The sequence below is a fragment of the Chelonoidis abingdonii genome, chromosome 1 (genome assembly GCF_003597395.2).
Source record: "Chelonoidis abingdonii isolate Lonesome George chromosome 1, CheloAbing_2.0, whole genome shotgun sequence".
Taxonomy (NCBI): Eukaryota; Metazoa; Chordata; order Testudines; family Testudinidae; genus Chelonoidis; species Chelonoidis abingdonii.
The window spans coordinates 258,242,116-258,254,211 of record NC_133769.1 but is presented as its reverse complement, the minus strand read 5'-3'; the positions used below and the strand labels follow the sequence as shown (position 1 = coordinate 258,254,211).

At 40.1% G+C, this 12,096-nt stretch overlaps 1 protein-coding gene across 5 annotated transcripts in view; it reads left to right on the top strand.

Annotated features, from left to right (window-relative positions):
- Positions 1–12,096, top strand: part of UPF3A (UPF3A regulator of nonsense mediated mRNA decay) — a 53,874-nt gene that overhangs the window by 377 nt on the left and 41,401 nt on the right. For all 5 annotated transcript variants that reach the window (XR_012654951.1, XR_012654950.1, XM_075061402.1 and 2 more), the window contains exon 2: positions 1,217–1,323. Coding sequence is in view for 3 of the 5 variants with exons in the window: in XM_075061402.1 (XP_074917503.1) it covers positions 1,217–1,323 (107 nt within the window). In the remaining 2 variants the exon portion in view is untranslated. The remainder of the gene's footprint in view (positions 1–1,216; positions 1,324–12,096) is intronic.

Here is a 12,096-nt window from a genome sequence, read left to right as displayed (position 1 = left end):
GAGGGAGGGACGTGGGGAGGGGCGGGAGATTTGCCTGGGGGAGGGGGTGGGGTTTGCTAGGGGGAGGATTTGCCCATGGGAATGGAGGGCGAGGACTTTCCTGAGGGGGGGAGGCGTGAGGGGGATTTGCGTGGGGTGGGAGAGCAGGGAAGGGGCGGGGACAGGGATGACAGGGGCTTGGGGTGGTGCAGGGGTACCACGGTGGCACCTTATTGAATGGTTGGCAGAGGTTCTAGGACGTCTTGTGATACTCAACCCAGAATGGGGGGTAGGTTTTATGTTCCAAAGATTTCACATAATGTTTAGCAGGCAGCGTGTTTTGTGGTTGGAGCAGTCTCGGTCCCTCAGTTTGCCCATCTGCAAAGCAAGAATAGGGATATTGATCCACTTTTGAAACATGATTTGAGTTACAAGTACTATCAGTGCAAATCTGCTTGCTTGGTCACATTTTGTGAGTTAAAAATCAAGATGACAAATGCTGTGGCAGAGGAGTAGGGAATTTGCCCCCGGGGAAGGAGTCCCTGCAAAGCACCACAACATCAACTTTATTATTTTTTTATAAAATAATTTTCATCTAAACACTTTACAAGCAATTCTTACAAAATTCCGTACAAATAGGGAAACTGTGGCACAGAAAGGCCGTGTGACTTGCTTAAAGTGAGACAGTGAGTGAGAGCTGGGAACAGAACACATGAATGGTGACCTCTCATTTCCCTGCTCTACACATTTGACAGCACTCCAGCTGTGTGTTTTTCATGCGAATTGTGTCCCTAACTGTTTTATGGAATTAAATGGTAGAAGACATTAGATCACATATAGTATGTATTATTCTTGCAACAAAAGTGTTTTGAGAAAGTTACTTCATGTTAAATCATTTTATACAGAGAGAATTTTGCATTTTATATATTTAGTGACTTAATTTGATTTTACATAATTTGTTAATGTGTTTTATACTCAGCTTAACTATAGTTGCTTCTAAACTCTCTAGTTGTCCTACAATTATATTACATGTGTTAGCTATCATTCCCTCATTTGTATGTGACAGAAACTGCATCCTAGTGCAGGAGTATATGGTAAGACTGGATCCCATTGAAATTCGTAGTTCTAGGGAGAGTTTTCAGAAAGATTGAATGCAGTTTGTTTACTGTTTTGACAATATTTAAATATTTAGATTAGTACTAAATGAGGCTTCGCTTTTAACTATATTACTTTATAGGTAGTTATTCGCCGGCTTCCTCCTAGTCTAACCAAGGAGCAACTGGAAGAGCAGCTACATCCGCTACCTGCCCACGATTATTTTGAATTTTGCACTGCTGATCCCAGGTGAGGAGGAGCTGTTTGTCAGCACTAAGAAGGAAAGACATACTTTCAATGAGGTTGTAAGCAACCTATTTCACTAAGGGCTTGTCTACACTTAGTGGAGGATCGATGCACGGTGATCGATGCATCAGTGGTCGATTTAGCGGGTCTAGCTAAATCGACTGCAGCTTGCTCTTCCGTCGACTCCTGTACTCCACCAGATCTAGAAAAGTAAGGGGAGTTGACGGGAGAGGGTATCCTGTTGGCAATGTGTAGTGTGGATCCTGTGGTAAGTAGATTTAAGCTACGTCGACTTGAGTTACGCTATTCATGTAACTCAAAGTGTGTAGCTTAGATCGACTTTTCCCTGTAGTGTAGACAAGGCCTCAGGAACCCTGAGCGTAGTCACATAACAAATCTATATTTTGTGTCTATGAAGCCTTTATCTTTTTTGGTTTAGTTAGGTAGGTAGTATGTACATATATATTATAAACTATTTTCACTGGTGAAGTAGAACGATGTCTTCCTAAACTTCATGTACACCTTGTGTGACTTATTCTCTTTCTTGGTGTGTTGAGCTGGGCAAATACTACAGCCATTTTTCCACAAGGGTTCATTTGAATTTAAAATGAATTAACTTCTTCATTGTTCACACCTTGTTGCTTTCTACAGGCTTTCAGGCAATCAAGTTTTATTCACATGGATGTTCACAAAAAGCTAATTTTAAATTTACACATCTGGGCACTCAAGGATAGCATCCTATTTTCATTTATAGATTCCAAGGCCAGAAATGACTTCCTGAATAACACTTCCTGTATCGTGACTCCTGAATAACACAGGCCACAAAATAATTCCTAGAACATTTAGAGAAACATCCAATCTTGCTTTAAAAATTGTCAGTGATAAAGAATCCCACTATGACCGTGGTTAAATTGTTCCAGTAGTTAATTATTCTCACCTTTAGGAGTTTACACCTTATTTGCAGTCTTAATTTGTCTAGCTTCAGCTTCCAGCTATTGGATCATGTTATACCTTTTGAAGAATCCATTATTAAATATTTGTTCCCCATGTAGATGCTTCTAGATTGTAATCAAGCCATCTCTTAACTTTCTCTTTGTTAAATTGTTTGAGCTCTTTGAGTCTTTCACTATAAGGCATGTGTTCTAGACCTTTACTAATTTTTGTGGCTCTTTTCTGAATCCTCTTCAGTTTATCAATATCCTTCTTCAATTTTGGGCTCCAGAACTGGACATAGTATTCCAGTAGCAGTTGCACCAGTACCGAATATAGAGGTAAAATAACTGCTTTGCTGCTAGTTGGGATTCCGTTGTCTATGCCTCCCAGGACTGCATTAGCTCTTTTGACCAGTGTCACATTGGGAACTCATGGTCAGTTGATTAACCACTATGACCCAAAATCTTTTTCAGAGTCATTGCTTCCCAAAGTAGAGTCCCCCATCCTGTAAGTGTGGTCTACATCAGGGATCGGCACCTTTGGCACACAGCCCATCAGAGAAATCTGCTGACGGGCCGGGTCAAGTTTGTTTACCTGCAGCGTCCACAGGGTTGGCCGATTGCAGCTCCCACTGGCTGTGGTTCGCTGTTCCAGATCAATGGGGGCTGCGGAAAGCGGCGCGTACTGAGGGATGTGCTGGCCACCGCTTCCCGCAGACACTGCAGGTAAACAAACTGACCCGGCCTGCCAGCGGAGTTCCGTGATGGGCCGTGTGCCAAAGGTTGCTGATCCGTGGTCTACATTCTTTGTTCCTAGATATATATGTTTACATTTAGATGTGATTAAAACATATATTGTTGTTTGCACCCAGTTTACCAAATGATCCAGAGCTCTCTGAATCAGTGACCTGTCCTCTTCATTGTTTACCACTCCCCTAATTTTTGTGTCATCTGCAAACTTTATCAATGATGATTTTATGTTTTCTTCCAGATCATTGATAAAATTGTTAAATAGCATACAGCCAAGAACTGATCCCTGTGGGACCCCACTGGAAACATACCCTCTCAATGATGATTCCCCATTTACAGTTGCATATTGAGAGTTATCAGTTAGCTAGTTTTTAATCCATTTAATATGTGCCATGTTAATTTTATATTGTTCTATTTATTTAATCAAAATGTTGTGTGATACCAAGTCAAATGCCCTATAGAAGTTTAAAGTACATTACATCAGCTCTGTTATCTTTATTAACCAAACTTGGAATCTCATCAAAAATGTATCAAGTTAGTTTGGCAGGATCTATTTTCCATAAATCCATGTTTATTTGCGTTAATAATATTATTATCCTTTAATACTTTATTAATCAAATCCACTATCACCCACTTCATTATCTTACCCAGGATTGATGTCAGGCTGACAGGCCTATAATTACCTGGGTCATCCCATTTATTCTTTTTAAAAATTGGCACATTTGTGTTCTTCCAGTCTTCTGGAACCTCCCCAGTGCTCTAAGACTCATTGAAAATCTATGCTAACATCCAATATATTACTAATTATTTCATTAACAATTTCAAAAATAGTTAAACAAAATAAGAAAGTTAACTAATAAAGAATATAAATTGAGGTTGCTAATATATGTATTTAATATGCATGGTGCCATAAATGTTAAGACAGCATTCACTGGCTAACAAAACAAATTTCAGAAAGGGAAGAAATGTACCCTTAATGCAACCCAAGCACCCTTAAAATTGTCATGAAGCAATTGTACATGGATATGTATCCTAAATTAATAGAGTGTGCAGTGTATAGCTGTGCATATCTGACCTTTTCTTCTTAGAGAATTGTCTCTAGCAGATCCATACCAAAGGCATGTGTGCACCTCTGGTTATAACCCTCGAACTGTTTATTGGCAATAACTGTTGTAGTCCTGAGCCCCTCAGACATTGAACCACCAGCTGAGGCTACAAAGAGGGGAAATAGTTCTCAACTGCCAAATTTCCTTTCCATAATCTCACTTGTGTGGTTGCTCCAGACTTGTAATTTTTATTTGAATCAGTTCAAGACAGTTTTAATTAGTTAAGTGATAGATTTACTGTAAGTTAATGTAGAGTAGTTTTGTTACGTTCAGTTATTTAGTCTGTCAGTCTAGGCTGCTCATATGCCAACCTGGAGTTTGTCAGATACTGAAAAAGACAAGGATTCAAGGACACTCTATCTGTAATGGGTCAGCACTCTTAAGTGCCTTCATGTGTTGAAGTGGGATGTTCTGTGGACTCCTGTTCAGCCTGTGCTGCCCTTTCCAGTAGATAATGGAAAAATAACAAAGACAGATTGAAACCATCTCCTAAAAGAGTTTCTCTGTTTTCAGTGGATTTGTTTGCCTATCTGCCAGGAAATGTTCCAAGCAGTCTGGCGTACAAGTCCATAGAGAGCCATCTTTTCTAGAAAGATTAGGCAACTCAAAGCAGGTCATAGATTTAAAGTTTATTTTTCTTTCCTCGAATTCCTGCAAATAAATATTTTTCATGCAGAAAGACCTAATTGTGAAGGCTACCGTCTGATCTTTGTCTGGCTTATTTAACTGCCTATGTGCCAGGACTCTGGTGAGGGTTTTGCAAACTCTGTCGTATTCTGTGTAACCATTGTCCTCTCCAATATAGAAATAACAGAACATATACACCTCTACCTCGATATAACGCTGTCCTTGGGAGCCAAAAAATCTTACTGCGTTATAGGTGAAACCATGTTATACTGAACTTGCTTTGATCCACCGGAGTGCGCAGGCCCCCCCCCCCCGAGCTCTGCTTTAACGCGTTATATCCGAATTCGTGTTATATTGGGTGGCTTAATATCAAGGTAGCAGTGTATAACAGAAACACTGCCTTGTGGTTTACGTGACCAACACAGCTTTAATTTTGAGTATTGAGCACCAGACCATCAAAATTGTCAAGTAAATGTGAATAGCACTTAAAAGAGGAAAAAGTTGCATTTTGCTCATGGATGTTGCACTTGTTGAAAAAGGGACTAAATAGATTGAGTAAATTATTTAGTGTGAACTTTTTTCTCAGCTGTAGGGCTTGCAATACCCTCATGACTTGCTGATACTGCTGTTCCTTTCATGTATCTCTGAAGAGGCATTTTGTATTGATGGGAGAAAGATGAGGGCACACTTAAATCACTTTGTAAAATTCATCTGCTTTAAAAATTACTGTTGACAAGTAAAGCAAAAAGTACAGGAAAATAAAGCTGCATTTTCAAATGTTATTTGGTTACTACATTTTGAGGTGTTGAAATCTGTGAATACATAATTTTTAGAAAATAAAGAAAATTAACACTGAAGACTCTGACATCTGTTTCTTGGGATGTCAGACGTTTTTTAATGCTTCTTTGACCCTTTAGTAAACTAATGGTCTGTAGGGTTGGACTGAGAGGCACTTTTTCCCTCTACGTTTGTACTCAGATTCTGTGCTCAGTCATCAATCTTATGTCTCCACAGAGACTTAGGCCTTATGTACATGGAAATTGTTTTTGGTATATCTGAGTTTTTTGACATGAGCTGCCTTGTGTCCACACATAAACAATCTTTTTTTCCTTTATTTTGCTTCTTATACTCCTACGGTTAATCTGCTTTGGTAACAACATAACACAATTTCTGAATGAGTTATACTGCTATAAAGTTCATGTGGATGCATTCCCATTTGAATTAACTGTACTACTTCAGGTAGTCATCCCACTGATATCCCACACTCATTGCTTCACATTGGACTGGTTTGTCTGGTTACATGTGCATTCTTGAATGCCCAGGGGTCATCTTGATTAGCTATCTCCCAATGATTTCATTGCTGACACACCCCAAGCCCATCTAAAAGGAGCAAATTCAGTTTCATCTTTCCAGCAGTCATTGAAATGCAAAGATCTATAAGTGGCTAGCAGATCAAAAACAGGAAAAGGAGCACTCTCAGGACACATGCCAGTGCCACTCCAAAGTGCTGCAGCAGAATTACAAAAACACCAAAGACAAATCAAAATCCCAGTTCATACACCTGCTATGAAGAACTGAATCCGATTTGTGCCATAGAGGCCACCACAAAACCCCAGTATACTTTGGACCGTTTGGCCACAATCCACAGTGAGCTAGGCATGCCTTCAGAAACCCCACAGGAAGCCTTGAACTCCCAGGCAGGAGACGATTCCTCTAGACAACCAAGATTTCTTCAGCACTCCTTCCAGTCAGCCGGAGATGCCTCCCCAGTGCCCAACCAGAGACAATATGGCAGAGTGGACCTCATCCAGTAAGTATTAAGCAGTTGTCAGTCCCATTAATGCCTGTTTAGTGGGATCTGGAAAACTTTCGTCTGGATACTGGCTGTGCCCTGTCATGTCTGGCAGATATTGTCACAACAGAGCATGGACATGTCTGCCCCTACGCAGCACCCTTTGGCCTCCACTTGCTTGGCTTTTCTCCAGCTCCTGCAGCATGCTCAAAATGGCACCTAAGACAGAAAATTCAACAGTTAAAAGTGGATTTTTTAATCCCAAAAATACTTAATTCCATGCCCAAAACATGTATCCCCTTTCTTTCCCATGCTGCTTGATGCTTCTTGCTCCTCAATCACTCCTGCCTCCTCTCCCTTCTTGTCATTCTTGTGGTGCTGAAAAAGATAGTGGCCCTGCAGCTGTGAAAAAAAAAATTAAAAAGACAAATACATTGCATCTTAGTCAGTTTTATTGTAGCAAAACAAAAAGCAAGAAATACACCAATAGAAAATGCATGTAAGCCCTCAGTTTTGTCATTGCCCTGAGCTTTCTTAGATCTTAAGATTTTCATACATGTAAAGTTAAACATGTTAAATTGGCCATTTGAGATTAGAGGCTGTTTTAAGTCTTTTATGTTGCATAGACTCTGTAAAGTATTTGTGATTTGCAGGTGTTACAAAAGGATCTTTTCATCAAGCACTCATTTATTGCAGTATATTACATTCCTAAACCCATTGCATTGTTAACAGGACATGCCTCACAGCTGCAAAATTCTATATTTTTTATAGCACACTTTGCTCTCATCCATTGGTATGATAAATGAGAATTGTAGGCAAAGATAGCAATCTAGTTTGGCAAGCATTTGACAAGTTGCTGCTTGTTTCTTAGGGCCACCCATCTAGGTAGTGTTTCCCTTCCATTAAGCAACAGTTTGAGGGGGCACCATCCAGGCATGTAGCATGTTGCATATTTTCTAAGTTGTCCCTTTACCTTTCTGCACAGGACCCATCTCTGCATCTTAAGAATACACCTCAGGCTAATATTCCCCATTTAAGGACAGCCCCCTGGGCTGTACATGCAATTATTAGCCTATTCCTTGGGAAACCACACTCTCCATTCTTCTCACCCCCTAAAAATTGTATAAGGGGTCATTTAAAGGGTATCTTTACACCATGGTGTAGAGATCTGACCTGATCTGAGGCAAAATAACTTAAATTGTCTTACCATCTTCTAGCATGCCAGGCCAGACAATGGAATTCCAAAATTGATAATTTGATGGTAGATAATAGAAATAACATTCTATCATTGTTGGCATGATGGCTAATATTGGTAGAGTAACTGCTTTATTGTTTCTCTGTTCTCCTAGCAACTGGCATGGCATGGCCCACATAGAGAGGAGCGTTATCAGTAGCTGAGTGCCTGGTCAACCACCAAGGGAAGAGAAAGAGGACGAGAGAAAGAGGTTTGCTGACCTCATGAGTGGGTCCCAGCACAAAGCAAAAAACCCAAAAGATTGGAGGGGAGCGTACACTTCCATGACAGAAGCCCCAAGAGTTGATTGACCAACACCAAACTGGTTAGTTAGTGACCATTAGCAATTGGATAAGGCAGATTTCCAGATGACAATGGCCCCATACTTTTCCACACTGAGAGGAACTATGATATTAGTGATTTGGCACTGGAGTTCTAGGGTAAGTTCTGTGTAGATTGCAGGGAACTGGCCTTTCCACTTCCACTGCTGGTTATACCAGGACTACCGTCAGTGGTGGCTGGCCGGGCCCAGAGACAGTGCTCCGCCAAGTGAAGCCAGTCCAGTAAAATGTCATGCAGAAGTAACTGCTTGGTTTCATTCTCCTCCTCCTCTAGCAGTATCCATGTGAAATCTTAGTGGTTATAGTGATGGCATTCTTCCTTCTCCTCAAAAGCATCTGCCTGCATGATTAACAGTACCTCTGGACTCTGTTTGTATTAGTGATTGTCTGCATCATGGTGTTCCATGCTGCCTGATAGCCGTTTGAAAATTTGTTTGCAACTAAAACAGTTGAAAATGACTAGCTAGTGAAAACCAGACCAGTTTTGGGGTACTGTGGAAGGAATCACTGGAATTTGACACCAAGTCCCAGAGGCCCAGTAGATATCCCACAGTTCGACACAATAAGCAGGCCATACTGCACTGAGTACAGAACAGTGAATCCTGGGATACCTGCCCAAAATGCTGTTCACTTTTTTCAAAAAAGTGTGATACTGTGTGAGTGCTACAATTCACAAAAGAAGTAGCTTAAACCACTTCACACAAAACAGTGTTGATGCACTCTTTTAGTTTAGTTATAACTATAATTATAGTGTAGAAAGCTATGTTGAAAAAGTGTCCCCTGTAGACAAGGTCCAAGGGCCCAATCCTGTGCATTTTTGAGTACCTCTTGAAAAGCACCTAAGACCCTTAGAGTAGAGCACATTTTGCAGAGCTTCCAAAGGACAATGGCTGTTTTGGGGTTGATAGGGTAGCATACTTTTGATCATCCAGAAGTTCATAATATCCCTAATTTCCACTGCCTTGCACCTTATGTGGTCATTTATACACATGCAAAGTGAAGGTCTTATAGATATATAATGCTATCAATTCAGAATTACCAGTTCTAAATTTATAGCTCCTTTTCACTCATACACTTTACATATTATAAATGACCACACAAAGTGTAAAGCAGCATATAATCTGGTCCAGTGTATTTTAGCTTGACATCACAATGTATGTGCACAGTTGTGAAATTTTGTTCCTCAACTATATTTTTAGTATGTACATGGATGGGAGAATTCATTTCAGACTCCATAATGTGTGGGGAAAGGGGTTTACAAGAGCAGAAATGCAAAAAAATTGACAGTTAATATTCCTGTCACATCAGGGCACAAGGAGGAATCCCTTCATTTTCTGACTAATATCTGTGGTAAAATTGTTGTAGGAATCTTGGCTGTGAGTCTTCTCACTTTTGTGGTCTTGTGTTATTTCACTGTAGATTGTGGAGGTTTTTTTTAGTAAAATATACAAACCAAATGTTTCTGTTCCCCCCTAGCCCTTCTGAACCCCAGTCTGTGACCCCCCCAGAGCAGCCGCATGTGCCCCACAGTGTCTGTCCCCACATACCCTGTGCCTCCTGACCTGGCCCCACGTGGAGGGTGATATGAGGAACACAGCCTGTTCTCTTCCCTATCTGCAGTTGGAGCTCGCTGGGGAGCAGCTACTCTCTGTTCTGTTGCCACAGTGGCCCCTGATGGGCGAAAGGCATAATTGCAGCACCTTTCTGCAGGGAAAAAAATTCTGCGTAGCACATAAATTCTGCTTGTGCACAATGACTCAGAATTTCCCCAGGAGTAACTATTAGGCACCTCACAAGGAGAGTATAAAGTGGAAAGCTTGATAGCTTTCACACCTCTCACATTTCCCAGAGTACAACAGTGATCCCAGACTGGCTGGCCCTACCTCTCTGATTCATCTGCTAGAAATTAAATATCTTGGGTTTGTCTGTGGAAATGACTTCATTTGAGGAATGAACCCACAATTGCTAAGTACTCTCATAGCCATACTTATTTATTGTAATAAACCAACTATAGCTTGGGGAGAATCCCACTTTGATAGTGCAACTTTGCACACATGTTTTTGCATTTTTGTGTGCTGTGAGTGGTGTTTTTGGTCCATAAAATTTAAAAGCTTTTATTACTGTAAATATTGTGGCTACACTGGATCCCTTCAAAACATGCAAAATAATTTTTGATGTCTGTACTTTCCAGAGTACAAAATTCTATCCACTGTGGTAGTCATATGTTTAACCTCTGCTAACAGCAATAATGCTTAATGTAAAATAAAATTCACTGTTTTAAATGTTTGACTCAATTGTGAAGTGTATTCAGTATAACAATATAACAAATATAAATGTAAAAGGACAGAAAAATATTGCTGTTTCATGTGTCGGGGGAAAACAGATTGTGGTGCAAAAGCAGGTGGAAAACATCTGCTACTGAAATATTAGGTGTTTAGAAATGTTTCTGAGAGAATAAATATTTTTTGTTTTCTATTCTCTTTTACAGTGGTTACTGTTCTGTGTCAAGATTCCTGATATTTTATAGGTAATAAGTGCCTGATCCTATAAAGTGCTGAGCACCTTCAACTCCCATGTAAAGTAAGTAGAAATTGAGGATGCTCTGCAACTTTGCAGGATCAGGACCTAAAAATGGCAAAAATATTTTTCTTTTCTGCAAACAGTGGAGTACTAGTCCTAAATTCATACACAAAACTTGTATTAATAGGAGTTGTAACCATCATCTACTTCCAGAGGTATCTGGCAGTTGGTCCAAATGCATGCAAATCAGAGGCACAGCAGTTTCCTTAATGGACAGAGAAAGATCTATAGTTCTCCCTTCAGTTACACTCCTAATTTTTTTTTGACGATATGAAATTGCAAGAATTTAAGGGATAAGGAAATAAGCATGAAATTGCTCTAATTTTTTTTCCACATCTGGTGTATTCAAAGAAGCCTGTTTCTGCTTCATCTGTCCTAGTGTATTTCTTTAATAGTTGAAATTGTTTATAAAAATACATTAAACATGTTTTTCAGTTTTGCCAGGCAGTAATTTTTCTTGGATTCACAATTAATTTTTGGCATGTCTACCAAACAACTTCATTTATTTAATTAGGAATTTTATTAACAGATTCATTTTTCTTAGACTAACATTGTCTTTAATTCCAGCATTTCTGCTTTGGCAACAAAGAGCAACAAGCAAAAGTACTTGATATGAGCAGTTTAACTATGCAATCAAGTTAATCTCTAATAAATACTAAAATAATTTAGGCCTCGGTTCATTCAGGCACCTAAGCATGTGTTTAACATGAAACACATGAGTACTCCTACTGAGATGACCAAGCACAGAGGAGAGAGCCCTCTGCTTCCTGGGAGGTGACAGTTATCCAAAAGTCTTGCTGGTTGCTCCAGCCATTAACAGCATACACATGGTGCCTGTGTGATCTACATAAGAACGGCCGTACCGGGTCAGACCAAAGGTCCATCTAGCCCAGTATCTGTCTGCCGACAGTGGCCATTGCCAGGTGCCTCAGAGGGAGTGAACCTAACAGGCAATGATCAAGTGATCACTCTCCTGCCATCCATCTCCATCCTCTGACAAACAGAGGCTAGGGACACCATTCTTTACCTATCCTGGCTAATAACCATTTATGGACTTAACAACCATGAATTTATCCAGTTTTCTTTTAAACACTGTTATAGTCCTAGCCTTCACAACCTTCTCAGCTGAGGAGTTCTACAAGTTGACTGTGCACTGCGTGAAGAACTTCCTTTTATTTGTTTTAAACCTACCACCTATTAATTTCATTTGGTGACCCCTAGTTCTTGTATTATGGGAATAAGTAAATAACTTTTCTTTATCCACTTTCTCAACATGACTCATGATTTTATATACCTCTGTTATATCCCCTCTGAGTGTCCTCTTTTCCAAGCTGAAGAGTCCTAGCCTCTTTAATCTTTCCTCATATGGGACCCTCTCCAAACCCCTAATCATTTTAGTTGCCCTTTTCTGAAC